Here is an 18,208-nt window from a genome sequence, read left to right as displayed (position 1 = left end):
ATTTTGCAAACATAGTATGCGTAATTCGGAGTCACGTTTCAAGTGTCACAGAACTCATCATAGGTGAAAAATACAAGTTGTGCAAATACGGTATTTGACAACTGAATTTGTTCTATACTTTTTTAACATTTTTTTGCTTGACGATTGAATTGTGATTTTTTTGAAAAATCATATCTGAAATTGTTTTATCATGGCACTACTTTTTTTGATTCCGATAATTTAGAAAGGCTGCTCACTTCATTGATAATATCTACTTAGGTACTACTGAACTTTTTAGCTAATTTATATATAGCTAAAAAGTTCAGTAGTACCTAAGTACATATATACTGTGTTTTTTACTTTGACTAAATAGTTTTTTTTTATAGAGAATGCAGTTATTGTTAAAGGTTAATTCTTTTGCTACTAAATTGTGTTAATTAAAAACACTTAGTTACGGACTTTAACACGTCGGATGATTTAGGCACGCACACGTGTGCCTAAGGAAACCTATCCGCAAATGCGGCTAGGCGCACTCAGTGAGTGTGTCATCGCAGTTAATAAATAATGTTTTGCTAGTATTTTATCGGAAACGTTCGTATTTATCTTTGTTTCTCAACTACCTTACTGAAGTTTACTAAAGCTAATCGAGAAAAAAGATAAATACGAACTTATGCGAAAAAAATATGATGTAAAAACGTTATTCAATAGATATACAGATCTTGTTTTAGTGAGCATAATTAACTATCGTAATACTTGATTGATCTTTGAAACAGTGGGTAAGAGCTATAGGCCACTATGTCTTGGACGAATTATTTAATTCATTTCACCTGTTACCAAAGTTAACGGAAATCAAAAATAATACGTGGTATAATTTATATAATTACATCAGATAAGACACATATACTTAACTGTAAAAAGACAACTTACATGATTACTGTTACATAAGTTTTTTTTTTACCTTTTCAACGTTACATCAAATACAAAGTGCAAAGTGACAGACGAGTGCAGTGCATGTAATGTTGCCTTTCTGTTACAAAATTAAGCTTAAAAACAGTTTTGTTTATTGTGGACAGTTACGTATAAAAGGGATCGAGATACATTTTGAGTCTAGAGAAATAGTCATAGTTGACAGAAATCCATGTGGATGTAACGTTGAAAAAACTTAATAATTTACTGTCTTGAAATTCCCAGCTAAGCTGGGCGTGTTAAAATAATATTTTCTTATGTGTGCAGCTACAGACAAAGTGTTCCTGTGGATTTCATCGTTCGGGAGCTGGCGTTTGAGTCGAGTTCTAAGGCCTTTGAGTTCTTGAATCAATTTCCACTCTTGTACACGGACAGCGATCAGACTCAGATAGATTGCAAGTCCAGCTTCCAAACAGTAGCCAGTATATAACATTTTGTTTTTGATAGCCGTCCTGTATTGATAGCATATTCTTGCGTGGTGATGTAACCCACCTGGTCGCAAGTGTCAACACGGCGGATGTAATCCTGAATCATGTTATTCACCTTAATTTTGATCAGCTTTACTAGGATGAGGCGGCAAAACAACTAGCACACTACTTTAATTTATTCAGCAGAAGAGAGAGATCAATCGCAATAGCAGTGGAGATGAAGATACAACATTCAAATGAAGTTTCAAGCAGGCGTCTAATACTGCAAAATGGGAGGTTTTGGTGTCTGAACACAAACTATACAGTGCTGTTGAGTGACTTTTAAAAGCAAAAAGACTTTTCGTGTTATAATAAAAAGGACTATATGTGTTGTATTGTTTTGTCCTATTTTTTGTAAATATTGTAAATGTTTTATGCTCCATTCCACTTTTAATTTTTTAAAAGAATAAATAGAATGCATGCACTCTGGTTGTCGTCATATTTATGTGTTTGTAATACATGATTCGTTTATATGCATATGCATTTTATTTGCACCCTTACAGCCTTATTCATAAAAAGTTAGAGCCTCCTTGAAGGCTCCTTGAAGGCCCGATGCTAAAAAACGTGATTCATAAACGTCTGTTAGCGCTAATCAGTCGATCAAGGCTCTGCTAAAGTTAGAGGACCGTAGACCCTCCTTTATCTCCCTGCTAAGTCACAAAATGGCCGCCACAAGTTTGAACAGCTGACTTTGACAAGAGCAAAAAACCATACCGAAGATATTTATAGTGAAGGCAGGGCTACGCAAAGATTAAAAAAAAAAAAACTGGAAAATTTATTTTCAGGAATTTGTATTTAAAAATCCTCTAAATTAGCAACAATAAATTAACAATAAATATGAAAAAAAATTAGGATGATTAACATAATTATGGCTTTTTGCACAACATAAACATGCGAATCGGAAATGGCGGGAAAACAAACATCTCGCTTTTTATTTTTTTCGTGCTAATTTGCTGTCACTGCTGTCAATTTTTTTTTTAATTATCGATTAGGCCATTTTTTTGTCTTTGATTTGTCAAGGTGGCCAACATAACGCGTCTAATCCGTCTATCAGCAGCTCAACAACTAGCAGACTGCTAGCAAGCGTTTATGAATCATACTTCTTGACAACCGTCTATTAAGCTTAATCAGTCTGCTAAGTAACAGACCGATCAAACCTCAATTAAGGTTTTTTTATGAATAAGGGGGTTAATCTTTAAATACTTACAGCCTTATTCATAAAAAGTTAGAGCCTCCTTGAAGGCTCCTTGAAGGCCCGATGCTAAAAAACGTGATTCATAAACGTCTGTTAGCGCTAATCAGTCGATCAAGGCTCTGCTAAAGTTAGAGGACCGTAGACCCTCCTTTATCTCCCTGCTAAGTCACAAAATGGCCGCCACAAGTTTGAACAGCTGACTTTGACTAGAGCAAAAAACCATAGGTACCGAAGATATTTATAGTGAAGGCAGGGCTACGCAGATTAAAAAAAAACAGGAAAATTTATTTTCAGGAATTTGTATTTAAAAATCCTCTAAATTAGCAACAATAAATTAACAATAAATATGAAAAAAAATAAGGATGATTAACATAATTATGGCTTTTTGCACAACATAAACATGCGGATCGGAAATGGCGGGAAAACAAACATCTCGCTTTTTATTTTTTTTCCTGGTAATTTGCTGTCACTGCTGTCAATTTTTTTTTTTAATTATCGATTAGGCCATTTTTTGTCTTTGATTTGTCAAGGTGGCCAACATAACGCGTCTAATCCGTCTATCAGCAGCTCAACAACTAGCAGACTGCTAGCAAGCGTTTATGAATCATACTTCTTGACAACCGTCTAACAAGCTTAATCAGTCTGCTAAGTAACAGACCGATCAAACCTCAATTAAGGATTTTTTATGAATAAGGCTGTTAATATGTACTATCAAGATGGCTTAACAGGTTCCTGTCCGAACCAATGTGCAGCGTTCTTTGGAACGATAAACTAACGTAATAATATCCCTAATGTAATGTCCCCATAGTAATTTTCATTGGTTATCTAAATGCGGTTCAAGAATAAAAATAATATAATCTTGTGTGTATAAATAAAAAAGAATCTTAAAATGTGTTGCTAAGCGCAAAACTCGGGAACGGCTGGACCGATTTTGCTAATAATTTTTTGTTGTGTTCGTTATTGCCAGGACAAGGTTTTTATGGAAGAAAATTTAGAAAAATTGTCGAAGGTGAAGCCGCGGGCAACAGCTAGTACGTAATAAAATTTATTATTTATCGAAAGAACAACTGCATTATTTATATCACTGACCATGAGGCACATGTGCTTCATGGACGTACCAGTGAAGCTACGCATGAGGCACACCTACCTCATGGGACAGGGAACCTGTTAAAAAATATACACTTTCATACATTTATGAAGAACCTTTTTTATGGTGCACTGGCTGTGAATGCTGTGATAGCAAAATGCATACACAAGATAAATACTCTTTGTTTTAGTAACAGGAATTAAAATAACAATTCAATAAAAACAATTACTTAAAATTAGTTAAATCTATGCAATATCACTTAGTTATCAAGTTAGAATTTATACTAAATATGGAATGGCGATTTATCAGATCAAGATTCATTCATTTGGTTATAGGTAGGTACAATAGGTCTGTTAAAAATGTGGCAGACAAACTTTACCAGCAAATAGCTCAGATATTACAGTAATCCATAGTGAAAGAACAAAGAGTATGTACGATATTCCAACTTGATGGCTGTTTGGCAGCTGATACGGCTGGCCTCCTATTTCGTCAACATGGAACCCCATCGGGAAAATTACGGCAGCCAAGCAGAAAACAACCACTGAAAATTAAATATTATATTTGAGTAACTTTAATATCCACAATAATACTGTTTAGGTACACGTAATCTTACTAATATTATAAATGTGAAAGTTTGTGAGTAAGTATGTTTTTTACTTCTTCACGCTGAAACGTTTGGACGGATTTAGGTGCATTTTTAGGGATAAAATCTCTAAATAACAACCGCTGGAATGAAATTTGGTATGTATGTTTTCATCCCGATTTCCACGGGACAGGGATAAAGTCTCGAACTAATAATCGCTGGGTTAAGAATCATGAAATTTGGCATGGAAATAGAAAAAAATAGAAATTCGTGACAAAGTAGCGTAGCATAACAAATAGATATTAAAAATTTAACAGCCTTATTCATAAAAAGTTAGAGCCTCCTTGAAGGCTCCTTGAAGGCCCGATGCTAAAAAACATGATTCATAAACGTCTGTTAGCGCTAATCAGTCGATCAAGGCTCTGCTAAAGTTAGAGGACCGTAGACCCTCCTTTATCTCCCTGCTAAGTCACAAAATGGCCGCCACAAGTTTGAACAGCTGACTTTGACAAGAGCAAAAAACCATACCGAAGATATTTATAGTGAAGGCAGGGCTACGCAGATTAAAAAAAAAAACTGGAAAATTTATTTTCAGGAATTTGTATTTAAAAATCCTCTAAATTAGCAACAATAAATTAACAATAAATATGAAAAAAAATAGGATGATTAACATAATTATGGCTTTTTGCACAACATAAACATGCGGATCGGAAATGGCGGGAAAACAAACATCTCGCTTTTTATTTTTTTCCTGCTAATTTGCTGTCACTGCTGTCAATTTTTTTTTTAATTATCGATTAGGCCATTTTTGTCTTTGATTTGTCAAGGTGGCCAACATAACGCGTCTAATCCGTCTATCAGCAGCTCAACAACTAGCAGACTGCTAGCAAGTGTTTATGAATCATACTTCTTGACAACCGTCTATTAAGCTTAATCAGTCTGCTAAGTAACAGACCGATCAAACCTCAATTAAGGTTTTTTTATGAATAAGGCTGTAAGAATTTAAGATTTTTTTTGTTTTAATTTAACGTCAATGAAACCCAGGATGTATTTTAGGGCTTTTTTTATTCAACTGGATGCAAACGAGCAAGTGGGTCTCCTGATAAGAGATCACCCCGCCATAGACACCTGCAACACCAGGGGGATTGCAGATGAGTTGCCAATCTAGAGGCCTAAGATGGGATACCTCAAGTGCCAGTAATTTCACCGGCTGTCTTACTCTCCACGCCGAAACACAACAGTGCAAGCACTGCTGTTTCACGGCAGGATTAGCGAGCAAGATGGTGGTAGCAATCTGGGCGGACCTTGCACAAGGTCCTACACCACCCGCAAAATGATGAGATGTTTATTAAATATATAAAAATCTGTTTACACATAAACACACCCAATAGAATTACTTTTTTAAGCAAGATGGGATTATAGTCAGGTCCATACTAAGATTTCTTCTTGGAATCCTGCAGTTTTGCACTGTCCGTGCCAATCATTGGTTATCATTATAGTAATTCTGTGCAACTCACTTAGTATGTTAAATTACGTAACATTTTTTTAGTCCCTGCAAAAGATGCTAATACAAAATTGATTAATATTGTTTACTACTAGGCCCGGAATTTTGCGTGCGGCTATTGACAGATTGTAGGGAGAGAGCACCGCTTTTTATCGATGTTCTCGATAAATCGATATTTTTTTTTAAATTTATGTTGTAACTTTAATACATAATTGTAAATATATTTTTGCTTGGAATATTATTATAAAATACTTTATATTGGCTATGGTAAGAACTGAAGGAATACAAAATAATATTTTCTCTTTTATTTTATCAAAGGGTAGGCAAACAAGCTACCTAACGTTAAGTGGTCTCAGAGGGATGTTTTCTCAAGTTATAAAATATAAAGGTATTCGTAATTATAGTGATTTCAATAAAGCAATTTAAACGGATTAAACTTTCCGATATTTCAAACTTTTTTCATCATTGACCGCTGAAAAAAGTACATATCATCGGAAAGTTTGAGGTTTTATTCATAAAAACAAATTTAAAAACTATTGATTTGTCGATAACATCGATAAAAAGCGGTGCTCTCTCCCTACAATCTGTCAATAGCCGCACGCAAAATTCCGGGCCTTATTTACTACAAAGGAATAATTTAAAAGCTAATCATTATTGTAAAAGGAGCAATGTGAAATGTTTGTGGTTGATATTTAATACCTTAAATGAGCAATTCTTTAATATACAATCAGAATCTTGGAAATGGCTGCAATGATTTTGATGAAATTTGGTATGTAGGGGTTTTTACAATGAGAAATCGATCTAGCTTGGTCTTATCTCTGGAAAAACGCTTATTATCGAGTTTTAGCACGAGCATTGCCAAGGTGCTATGCATTATCCCTGACAATGGGTTAAAGAAACTAGGATTTATAGTGAAGATAACTATTAGATTTTTATCTTACATAAGTTGGTAAACAAAACCTGCTTTCTAGTCCTGCTTGCTTCAAATAAAATGTTTCAGATAAACATAAAAGAAAAAAGATAGTCTTAAATTTTGTATAGATCCAACATTATTTGTGTGCAGCATACAAATGGTTACAAATGAGGTACTTACTTGCAGCAAATCCAACCCATCTGGCATATGGGATGACATTGCGGTCAAAATGACTTGAAGCCAACAAAATAACAGTAGTAGTAATGCAAATACATCCTATAAAGATGCAAATAAGTGCCAGAAGCCACTCTGGTTGTAGATCTGGAGTGAAGCACACCTGAGGTCTATTGTAGAGAGTGACACAGGACCACATCAGTCCAAGTCTAGTGTCCCCTGTTAACAAAGTACAATTTCTATACATACTAACTATTTCATTAATATATTAATCTAGACCAAGGGCAATTCCGTCAAACAGAAGCTAGGGTAGACAGAAATAAATAGTTAATTTCTTACATTTCCAATTAGTGAGACATTTAGTTGTTGACAACTAGAGATCTTGATCTTAATAAGTTTCGATATTAGCCAAATACTTTCAGATGTTGTATTTTCAAGCAATCAGTTTGAAACAATGGTACTAAATCATCATCATCATCATCCCAGCCTATATACGTCCCACTGCTGGGCACAGGCCTCCTCTCAGAACAAGAGGGCTTGGGCCGTAGTTCCCACGCGCCCAGTGCGGATTGGGAACTTCACACGCACCATTGGATTGCTTCGCAGGTTGTGCAGGTTTCCTCACGATGTACTAAATAATTATGTGTATTTACCTCCAACATCAGTTATTATCCAATCTGGCATTGCAAGGCCTGACTATTGCAAATACATCAGCGGCCATGAACAAGGTTCCCGATATTACAGTTAGCTTATCCATTTTTGCTGCTGTTGTTTTTAAGTAAGGTATTTAAATATTATTCAGCACATTTTTGGCACTAAAAATATTGTTATTTTCTATTACGGTGATATGAGATAAGTAAAATTGTTTTCGTTCTGTGGAATCGCACTTTTGGATCAAAGACTAAAGTATGTTTTTGATCTTTCTTGGATCGGACTTCATCGGACGGCGATGACAGACAGTGACAGTCAGTGTTGCCAGTTGCCAACGATTCGAAACCTGCAGGGCTACTCCGAAACTCGAAGTTCGTGTCGTGCGGTCCCTTTGACACTTATACTATTTAATACGAGAGCGAGAGGGACCGCACGACACGAACTTCGAGTTTCGAATTTCAATATCGCAATTTTTCACAGCTTGATTAGCCTAATGTAGGCAAACTTGAACCGAGGTCGCCTGAAAAAGTAGCATGTGTTATTCCAGATCAGGTATCAAATTTCATAACTATAAGGGGCTGTAAGATTAGTAAGATAAGCAAAATATTAGTATGGAACCCTACACTGCGCTTGGTCAGTTTTATTGTTAATTTTGCATGTTATTTTTATTTTATTTTTTTATTAACTTGTACACTATTTTCTTTTTAATCCCACTTACAATCTTCATTTTGCGTGGGAGGTATTTTTTTCTTGTGTTTATGTTAATTTGTGTTGTGATTCTTTCGTTCAACTACTATAAGGACCTTGTCCTTCAAGTAAAAGTCGCCTCAGTCACCATTTAGAATTTAACGTCACCGATTCCGATCCCGAGTAGCCTAATTGGCGACAAATTGCCTACGTTGGCAGCACTGGTGACAGTGACAGTTCTTTTTTTTTTAGTTTAACTTTTGGAAAGGCTAAAAATTTGAACTCCATACTACCTCATCTTTTATTGAAGGCTGAAGTCATGCATGTCTTATCTTAACATTAAATTTTTAACCCCCGACGCAAAAAGAGGGTGTTATAAGTTTGACCGCTATATGCGTCTGTGTGTGTGTCTGTCTGTCTGTCCGCTGTGGCACCGTAGTAAACGGATTTGAATGCGGTTTTTTTGGTAATTGACCAGCTGATGCGTTACGTATCTAACGACGACGTTTCTGATGTGCGTGGCACGGAGCGTCGTGCGCTAAGATCACAGGCATCCTCGCAGTCTGTCTTGTCGACACCTTTGTGGCGCTTTGTGTCATTGTGTTGGTTATTGTAATCAATATCTGCTTCGCTTATTAACCGCACCACATAAAGATAATTGCCAGAGTTCAGGTTAAAACCCAATAAAGAGCATGACAACTAATTCATCTGAATATCAATAGTAATATCGATGGAAATTGCAATAGTAATAACATGATCTCATACCTTAAACTATCTCCTGTGATGTCCGCACTCTTCAGCTATGTACAATTCACTCAGGCGCTAACCTGGTGCTCATATAGGTGATATTTATTCCCCAAATGTCCACCACCTGTAGTAAAATAGTCACTATGACTTCAACCGCAGTTGAAGCCACATACACATACCATTGATAATAATTGAAGTGTTAATGCTAAGCTTTCAAACCAAGTTGGATAAGCCAACAACCAGTTATATATATCCATACCGACTCTAAATAGGAAGACATATTGCCATGTCTCCTGGTGATGATAAGAAGACATATTGCCATGCTTCTTCCATTGGAATGATGATAGGAAAACATATTGCCATGCCTCCTCCATAGGGATGAATAACCAGACATATTGCCATGCCTTCTCGCAATGATGATAGGAAAGACATATTGCCATGCCTTCTGCATAGAATGAATAGCCAGACATATTGCCATGCCTTATCACAATGATGATAGGAAAGACATATTACCATGTCTCCTCCACTGGGCCGCCATAGCCCGAGCAGATTTGTAAGACCGTAAGACCATAGGAAAACTTAGCTTTAACATCGTTGTACCTCATCATATATTAAGGGAATTTGCTAATGCGTTATTAGAGTAAATCACTTGGCTAATCAGCCACCAAGGTACTTAGCTACTTAGTACTTCAACTTAGAACTTAGGACTTAGGACTTAGCTTTCAGATCAGCTCAGGAGTCAGGACATCACATCACAACTTATTAGCACTTTATATTTGGTATGAAACATTTGAAAGTAAACTATGCAAAGAATGTAAAACAAATGACAGCTTACCATAGTCAACTATAGAAATAGCGGCAATTTGAATCTTCGGATAATGTTGCTATATACAAAATATTTATGGTTCGCGATCCTTCGCGACACACCCGCCGCCGGCAAGCTAAAGTGTTAATGTAGTCATCAGGTGGCTCGTCCATTCTCTGATCTTTTCCAGAGCTCGAACTGCAGCAACTCGTTTTTGGTTTCCTTCTATAGACTGTTCCATGTTATCATTATCATCTGTCACATCCATGTTTTCATTTGTCTTGTCCGTGCTCTCAATGGTCTCTTTCATAGTTTGCGTCATATCCGTGTTCGCATCTATTACATCCATAACATCAGCCTCTGGCTGTAAGTCTGTAACTTCTTCTCCAATCATCTCTACTGGTGCATCCATATTTCCTCTATGTTTGAATTACATAGTCTTGAGCTTGTTTCAGGTTCTATATTGTTGCAAGACAGATTCCCAGGTCTTTCAGTTTCGTCAATTTCCAAGGGATACAGATGTCCGATGGATCTATTGAATATAGTATTACCAATCTTCACTTTTGCAACTCTACATTGTCCGTCTGCACCCTTAACTAGTTCAACAATCTGTCCCACTTTCCAGTTTAGTCTGTTTTTAGATTCACCTTTTAATTGTACAATATCGCCTAAACTAGGTCGATCATGAGCCTTGACTCTAGGTTGTTTAGGTGAGTGTCTGTAGCGTTCTCTTAGGCTTAGTAAGTACTGGTTCATAAACATGTCTTTGTACTCGTTCATTATTATTTCTCCACGTTTCCATCCTTCAATAAGTTGTTGTTTAGTAGCTGTAGCTGAAGGTAAGACTTGACTTGTTGACATGTGAATAGCTAAGCATTTTCCAGGTGATAAAAAGTCTGCAGGTTTCACAGTACATATGCCAAGTCCGAACCAACGTAAGTAAGTGGTCTGGTGTTGACGACTGCTTCAACTTCTTTGACAATAGTAGTTGTTTGTATATCAGTCTTCGGCAGACCCTCCCCCGTCGAAAAAGAATAGGTATGTTCAGTGTGAATTCCAGTCGGCCACGAGTCTGGGCTTTCAGAAAGAAACTATGGACCATTAAGCCATTTCCTCCTATCCTCTCTCGAAGTGGTAGACTTTGTTTCGATTTCTTCCACTCTCCTCGCTATAAAGGATGGTAGCAATTTGTCGGACTTACGCCAGGCTATTGCGATTTGACAATCAGTCCACAAAGTTTGACTTTTGATATTGTGTTGAAGAAATCTGACAATGCAGTTTATAAGTCTGCATTTGACTAAAACACCCAACAGTTGAAGATGAGGACTTTGCAGATGGTGTTTTATGGTTGCATTCAATAAGAATGGGCATGAAATTATGCAGAAAGTTACCCATGTGAATCTTTGATATAAAAGGTTATTTTCAGTAGCCGGTTTATTTGTCTAAGTCATAAAATCTGGTTACATCTCTATCGTTTTTGTAGGTTCTTGACCATTATGTAAATTCTTTGGACAAAGTGCTCTGTTATGGTGTCCATATTTACCACAGTGAGGGCAAGTATTTTTCCTTTTGCATAAATTAGCTCTGTGTCCAAATTCAAAACAATTGTAGCATCGGTTTTGAAGCCTCGATTTCCTTTCAGACATAGTCTTGAATTTTGTACATTTATCATTATAATGAGCCTCATGACAGAATACACAAGTGAACTTCTGTCTCTTGTTATAAGTTTCATCAGTTGACTCCATCTTAGGCTCATGCTGTCTCTTTCTTACAATAGAACAGTTATTGAATGTAGACGTGCTAGGCCTGAAATTCTTGTAACCCTTATTTCCATTCCGGTTAAATCTGGAGTTATTGAAGAATTTCTTAGAGCTATTGTCCTTTACATGTAACGTTTCAGTCGTGTAATGAATTTCCTTGCTTGTGGATTCAGACGCTCCTTTTGCATCCTCTCTTGCTGAAATAATTATATCAAGGTGCTTCCTCATTTCTTCAATAGTGTCTGCACTCATCTTCATTTTCATTTCATAAATGATGTCTTGAGGAAACTTCTCCATGATTAAAAATCGCAGATGATTATGATCTGTGTTTTCTCCCAGCGAGCGCAGTACTCTGAGATGTCTCTCAATCGCGTCCAAAGTTTTCCTGCAATCTTCTGATTTTTCAGCCCTCTCCAATTTATAGAGCGTGGAGTAATGTGCATCAATTATTTTAACTCCTTTCCCATATCTTTCCTTTAAAGTGGTTACAGCGATCTTGTAATTATCATTTGTAGTCTCTAAACCGTCGATCACCGTCCTTGCTTCACCCTTAAGAGAAGCCTTCAGGTATAAAAGTTTGTCAACATCACGAAGGTTTCGTTGATCTATGTTGGAGCTGAACTGATCCCAAAATTGGAACCATTCCAAAACGTCTCCCTTAAATGAGGGTAAATGTAATTCCGGTAGTTTGCCTCTGAAGCTGTTCAAGTTTGAAGTTGATGGTTGAGGATCCTTCTTGGCTTGTACTTTAGTATTAAGTTCGGCTAATGCTTCTTCTCCTTCTAACTGTATGGAAGTGAGAATAGATACTTCATCGGCATTTGGACAGACAGACTGGTTAAAATATTGGTATAATTCGGTGTTGAATCTATTTAATATGGATGTCAATTTCGAGACTGTAATTCTAGCTTGTTCAAGCTGATTGTTATTCCATGAACTGGATGAGTACAAACTGAGAGCTTTATCGGACAAATCTTTAATATTGCTTGCAAATGTGGACAGTCTATTTAAATATATTTCCTCCATAATTCGAGGAATTGTATTAATCTGTAAGTCAGTCGAACAAAAATATCACAATTTGCTCATGATTAATTTAATACAAGTACACCCTGTATAATTCTTACTCAGTTTTTGTATCAATATTTTTTGATCATAACTACAGTATAATTCCAAAATGTTGTATTTTAAAAGTGAATGTCAAAACCAAAGCATAGTTGATATATAATGATATAATTTAGGTCTACTTATCCACCCTAGCCCTACTGATATGTTGAATTAGGCATTTATATATGTATGCACATTTCTGAACACAAACATGATATAAAGAATTGACAGATAAATTCTCAAATGCCAGTCCATAATTATTCAATTACTCAGTCAATAGAAATTACTCAACTTGCTGGAAGCACTGCTGTGCCCCGGATGAAGCAATAAAATAATTAAGTAAACTTGGCTGGAAGCACTGCTGTGCCCCCGGATGAAGCAATAAAATAATTAAGTATTATTTTCCAAACATACAATGACTTTAAATTTTCATGTTCTCAACTTTAAGTAGATTAAGACACATTATTCACCATGCATCATTAATTGCACAAATGTGTAATTATAATTATGTAAAACTATAAATCAAAGTAAAATATTTGTTTATTCTCATTATTCTAGTGTTAGCTTCATTTATTTCAGTTTAACACAAAACACAACACCATTGTAACTAGTAGGTACAGTCAACGTTTGATCACTTATTTATGACATTGACTGTACAACGTAGGTATATAATTATATAAAAATTATAGACTGATATCTGTATATTGTTGAATATCATTCCTGTTCACCTCAAATTTGGAACATATTCACGGTTTCTCTTACTACAATTTTAATAAGTTTCCACATACCTTAGTATAGCGTACTAAGACCTGCCGTAACACTGCTACATGAGCCAATACGCCTTGCTCCCTTAGTTCTAAGACTGCTACCGCTCTTAGTCGTCTTAACTGTTGCTGTTGTCTCCTAAGATATCAATACACATTGTTTTAAAATAGGTTACAACAAATTACCTTTTAGTAGTCTAATGCGAGCTGCCTTCACACGTAAATAAAAGTATGCTAATCTTCAAGTCGATCCGACTACTAGAAGTAGATTGAATTTATTTGCATTTGCAAGAATGACCCATCATACAAACATACCTAAATCGTAAGTTAAATAAAGGCTTGTAAAAAGTATGAACTTGTAAGTGTACTTTGTTTCTAGCCGCCCTGTCCATGTCCCGAGTCCCGGCGCAGCCGGTAACAAAAACAAAAACATCTTGGTTGGTATAGGTACCTACTCGGTGTAATTTCACTCGAATACATTGTATTTCGACTGCCGTATTACGTAGGATCAAAATCTTGCCAATACTTGTTAGTTATTAACTTGTCTCACTACCATTTTATTTAATAAGTAGCAGCAAAGAATTACTTGGCAAAGAAGTATCAAGTACATGAACTTTTATTTAATCTTTCTGGCTATCTAACCGTAAGAATCACATAATCCACATAATATGATGCTCACCTGTTGTTTATGCACACTTTCCAAATAGTTTCCACCATCAACACAATTTATTTTCACCAAAACGAAACTTTCATACACGATACGTACTAAGTACTTGAAGAAAATTTCGGCCATCTTAGAATTTAGAAGCGTCCCGCGCGCACTCACTTGTTTTGAACTACGAGTCAACAACATTATTTTATTTAGTGAAACAATCCTCCCGTTTCTCAAAACTAGCGTAATAATTCTTATGAAATAATAATTTCACTTATTAGCTAATTTAAGGTCTTATTAGTTTCGTTTAGATCGAAAAATAAAATTTTCTTGTTAAAAAATTAGGCGGATGTTGATCGCCGCACATCCGGTTTCGTAATGAACACCAACTGACCATTCCGAATTTCTACAACTAAAATTATGCATTTTATAACTAAATCAGTTCCTTCTATGCCTGATATCATTATACATATAACATAAATGTTTCAAATCACAAGATTTCCACTCTTATTTTTCAAATCTAATGAATTATAAAAAATAGCAACTTTTAGTTCCACCAGCTGATCATAGATGTCGTTATGAGTCACGAAATTACATATTGCATTTGTAAAAGTCAATTTCAGATGCTCTTTACTGAGTTTTTAGTTGTAATTATCACAGCAGAACTGTACTAACTTTGCAGCAGCTTCACCAATTTCCAATACTAGCCAGCAGTTCAATAATTCTTCAATCTCATTAGTCAGTTCCATCATTATCTATCTTTACCATTTATATCATATCCCAGCTCTCTTTTCCACCAAATTTATGTGGCGCTTTGTGTCATTGTGTTGGTTATTGTAATCAATATCTGCTTCGCTTATTAACCGCACCACATAAAGATAATTGCCAGAGTTCAGGTTAAAACCCAATAAAGAGCATGACAACTAATTCATCTGAATATCAATAGTAATATCGATGGAAATTGCAATAGTAATAACATGATCTCATACCTTAAACTATCTCCTGTGATGTCCGCACTCTTCAGCTATGTACAATTCACTCAGGCGCTAACCTGGTGCTCATATAGGTGATATTTATTCCCCAAATGTCCACCACCTGTAGTAAAATAGTCACTATGACTTCAACCGCAGTTGAAGCCACATACACATACCATTGATAATAATTGAAGTGTTAATGCTAAGCTTTCAAACCAATTTGGATAAGCCAACAACCAGTTATATATATCCATACCGACTTTAAATAGGAAGACATATTGCCATGCCTCCTGGTGATGATAAGAAGACATATTGCCATGCTTCTTCCATTGGAATGATGATAGGAAAACATATTGCCATGCCTCCTCCATAGGGATGAATAACCAGACATATTGCCATGCCTTCTCGCAATGATGATAGGAAAGACATATTGCCATGCCTCCTGCATAGGAATGAATAGCCAGACATATTGCCATGCCTTCTCACAATGATGATAGGAAAGACATATTACCATGTCTCCTCCACTGGGCCGCCATAGCCCGAGCAGATTTGTAAGACCGTAAGACCATAGGAAACTTAGCTTTAACATCGTTGTACCTCGTCATATATTAACCCTTAATTGGGCATAAGGAGTATATTTCCCACTCATATTTTGCGATGCTGTTATCGCTCTGAAGGTAGCTATATCCCTCTTAGTGTCAAATATAAAAACTGTATTGATTTGTCTGTGCCCAAAATAAAATCGGGAAACGAAACGCAAACATGTCATGTTTGACACATGTCAAAGTCAGAAACGTCAGTTGGTGTCAACAAAATAAAGCTGAATACGTACGGAATATTTTAAAAAAAATCACCATGTCGCGAAAAAATACGGTAAGTTTTATTGAATAGTTGTATTCGATAGATTTTGAGTTGTATTACATACACGTAATTATATTTTAGTGATTACGGTAGTATTTCAGTGATTTTCGGACCTTTAAAAGTTGTGGGAAATATTGTACTTGTGACCGCATAAGGATGGTAGTTTTCACCGTGTGGGAAATATAATACTTCAGACCTTTAATAAATCACATTTATCCATACATGTTGTTATTTTATTCTTGCAGATCAAAAAATCTCTCGACTTCTCTAGAAGCGATCATATGGATATAGCTCTCAGTATGCTCATGAGCTCCTCAGAGAGCGAGCAGTCAGATAACAGCTTTATGCTGGACAATAATGTTTGGATCAACGCGAAATAAGATCAAATTAAAAATGCGGATATACCGAAGATAACATTTTATTTTGTGAGTATATTTTTTAAAATTTTCAATATATTACAGTATGATTCCTTTTTTGTTTACACTCAAATCTTATTTCAGGTGAGCCGTCCATCGATTTGTGTCAATAAGAAGCAGTACAAGACAAAGCGTCCAAGAAAATGCCAGTGTTTCTAACTAAGTGTTTAGTATTACTAACTTGATTATAATAAAAATCATGATATTTATTCAATCATGTCAAGTAACACTAACTGCATTTATAGCAATTAAAATATAATATGCCTGAGCATAATGATATTTTAATTGGTATAAATATATATAGCTGTAAGGGTATTCCCCCCTAAGCCTGTCTGAGAGTCACTACTGGCGAGTCCTGATTGATCCCAGCCAAGGCATATCAGAAGCTCCACTTCCTTTGGAGCCCTATGATGAAAAATCCCTACTGTCAAGACCTGATGAAGCATTACAAGGAACCTACAGAGAGCCTGCGTATAATATGGATCCTTTAGGCAAAATGTTGAGGAAAAACTGGCCTCAACAGCGGTATATGCCAGGTCACTTTATATGGTGCTCCATGTTTTAAAAAGTTCCACTTAAATATGCCTGACCTAAAGGGCAGTGTAAATTTCACATAAATGTAAATAAAATAATTATTTAAAAAATCTAGTAGATGGAAACCAGAGACTTATAATGGCCTGAAGGCGTATAATTCCCACGTTAATTTTTTATATAAAAATAAAAAAATATATAAAAACTAAGTATGGTGTTTTTATCTTCTACCTGCATAAAAAAATATACATATCTTTGTAATACCCTAAATTCAATACTTTCGCCATGCCCAATTAAGGGTTAAGGGAATTCGCTAATGCGTTATTAGAGTAAATCACTTGGCTAATCAGCCACCAAGGTACTTAGCTACTTAGTACTTCAGACTTAGAACTTAGGACTTAGGACTTAGGACTTAGCTTTCAGATCAGCTCAGGAGTCAGGACATCACATCACAACTTATTAGCACTTGTATTTGGTATGAAACATTTGAAGTAAACTTATGCAAAGAATGTAAAACAAATGACAGCTTACCATAGTCAACTATAGAAATAGCGGCAATTTGAATCTTCGGATAATGTTGCTATATACAAAATATTTATGGTTCGCGATCCTTCGCGACAACCTTTTCAACTGGTGGATGACGAAGGGTTAGGAGATGACTGGCAAGATGCGGTTGAGGGGGTGGAGCAGGTAGAGTCAGTAGAGCCAGTAGCACAACAGGTAGAGTCAGCAGAACAATCGACAGTTGCGCCTGTTGAGGTTCCCTGTGACAGAGTCCTAAGACCGAAAAGAAATGTCAATTACAAAATATGATGGTCCTACTTTTGATACCTAGCTGTTATTTATGTTTGATAATAATTCATTGTTTAATTTTGTTATATGTCTTTATTTTAGGTTCCCCAACTAAGGGTGAAGGAGCTGATGTGTTCTTATTGTCTATGACAGATTGTCATTGAATAAACAGCGTTCCTAAGAAATGTGTTTGATCTGATTCCTGGTATTATTCCTAGTATTTCCATATCTATCAGATCATTTCCGGCAAAAGGGGTCATTTTTAAACATAGCTAGTTTAGTTTTTGGTATTAATAATTGTTTTTTATTTGCCTGTGTGATTGCCTTAAATTCTTTAGTTAGTTAATTGTACTGAAAGGAAATATTCCTCTATTTTTAAAATGAAACAAAACTGCATTCAAATTCTTCTACACTTCGCTTGTCTCACCCGCATTCGAACCAGCTAAAAAAAAACACGCTATTTTATTATACGAATCGATAAGATTGTGTAATAAACATTTGGCCTTACACTCATCTGTTGCACGAGATACCATGAAATGATATTTATAAAACGTACTGAACAGGAACTAATATAAGGGATGCGGTAGAAATGTTAT

General features: G+C 35.8%; 3 protein-coding genes and 1 long non-coding RNA gene across 4 annotated transcripts; 1 reads left to right on the top strand and 3 right to left on the bottom strand.

The window, feature by feature from the left end:
• Positions 1-838: 838 nt before the first annotated feature.
• On the bottom strand, positions 839-7,673 carry LOC141444989 (uncharacterized protein C16orf52 homolog A-like). Its single transcript, XM_074110768.1, is given in 4 exon segments — positions 839-4,235; positions 6,875-7,087; positions 7,522-7,561; positions 7,563-7,673. Coding segments are annotated over 4 exon segments (504 nt in total). The 5' UTR covers positions 7,626-7,673; the 3' UTR covers positions 839-4,047.
• A 2,481-nt stretch (positions 7,674-10,154) lies between these two features.
• On the bottom strand, positions 10,155-10,619 carry LOC141444991 (uncharacterized). Its single transcript, XM_074110770.1, has one exon. It carries the CDS (start codon positions 10,617-10,619, stop codon positions 10,155-10,157), a length of 465 nt encoding a protein of 154 aa, XP_073966871.1.
• A 599-nt stretch (positions 10,620-11,218) lies between these two features.
• LOC141444988 (uncharacterized) lies at positions 11,219-12,544 on the bottom strand. Its single transcript, XM_074110767.1, has one exon. It carries the CDS (start codon positions 12,542-12,544, stop codon positions 11,219-11,221), a length of 1,326 nt encoding a protein of 441 aa, XP_073966868.1.
• Positions 12,545-15,622: 3,078 nt separating this feature from the next.
• On the top strand, positions 15,623-16,606 carry LOC141444990 (uncharacterized). Its single transcript, XR_012453261.1, has 3 exons — positions 15,623-15,885; positions 16,119-16,298; positions 16,374-16,606. It is a non-coding gene; the product is annotated as an uncharacterized lncRNA (long non-coding RNA).
• The last annotated feature ends 1,602 nt before the right edge of the window (positions 16,607-18,208 follow it).

This window comes from Choristoneura fumiferana, unplaced genomic scaffold, assembly GCF_025370935.1.
Source record: "Choristoneura fumiferana unplaced genomic scaffold, NRCan_CFum_1 Sck3bRy_123;HRSCAF=309_pilon, whole genome shotgun sequence".
Lineage (NCBI taxonomy): Eukaryota > Metazoa > Arthropoda > Insecta > Lepidoptera > Tortricidae > Choristoneura > Choristoneura fumiferana.
The sequence above is the reverse complement of the archived record's forward strand: the minus strand, read 5'-3'. Positions and strand labels throughout refer to the sequence as shown.

What these genes read in the sequence shown, in the direction of transcription:
- LOC141444991 (XM_074110770.1), bottom strand. Translation starts at nt 10,619, where the DNA reads ATGTCAACAAGTCAAGTCTTACCTTCAGCTACAGCTACTAAACAACAA.
- LOC141444988 (XM_074110767.1), bottom strand. Translation starts at nt 12,544, where the DNA reads ATGGAGGAAATATATTTAAATAGACTGTCCACATTTGCAAGCAATATT.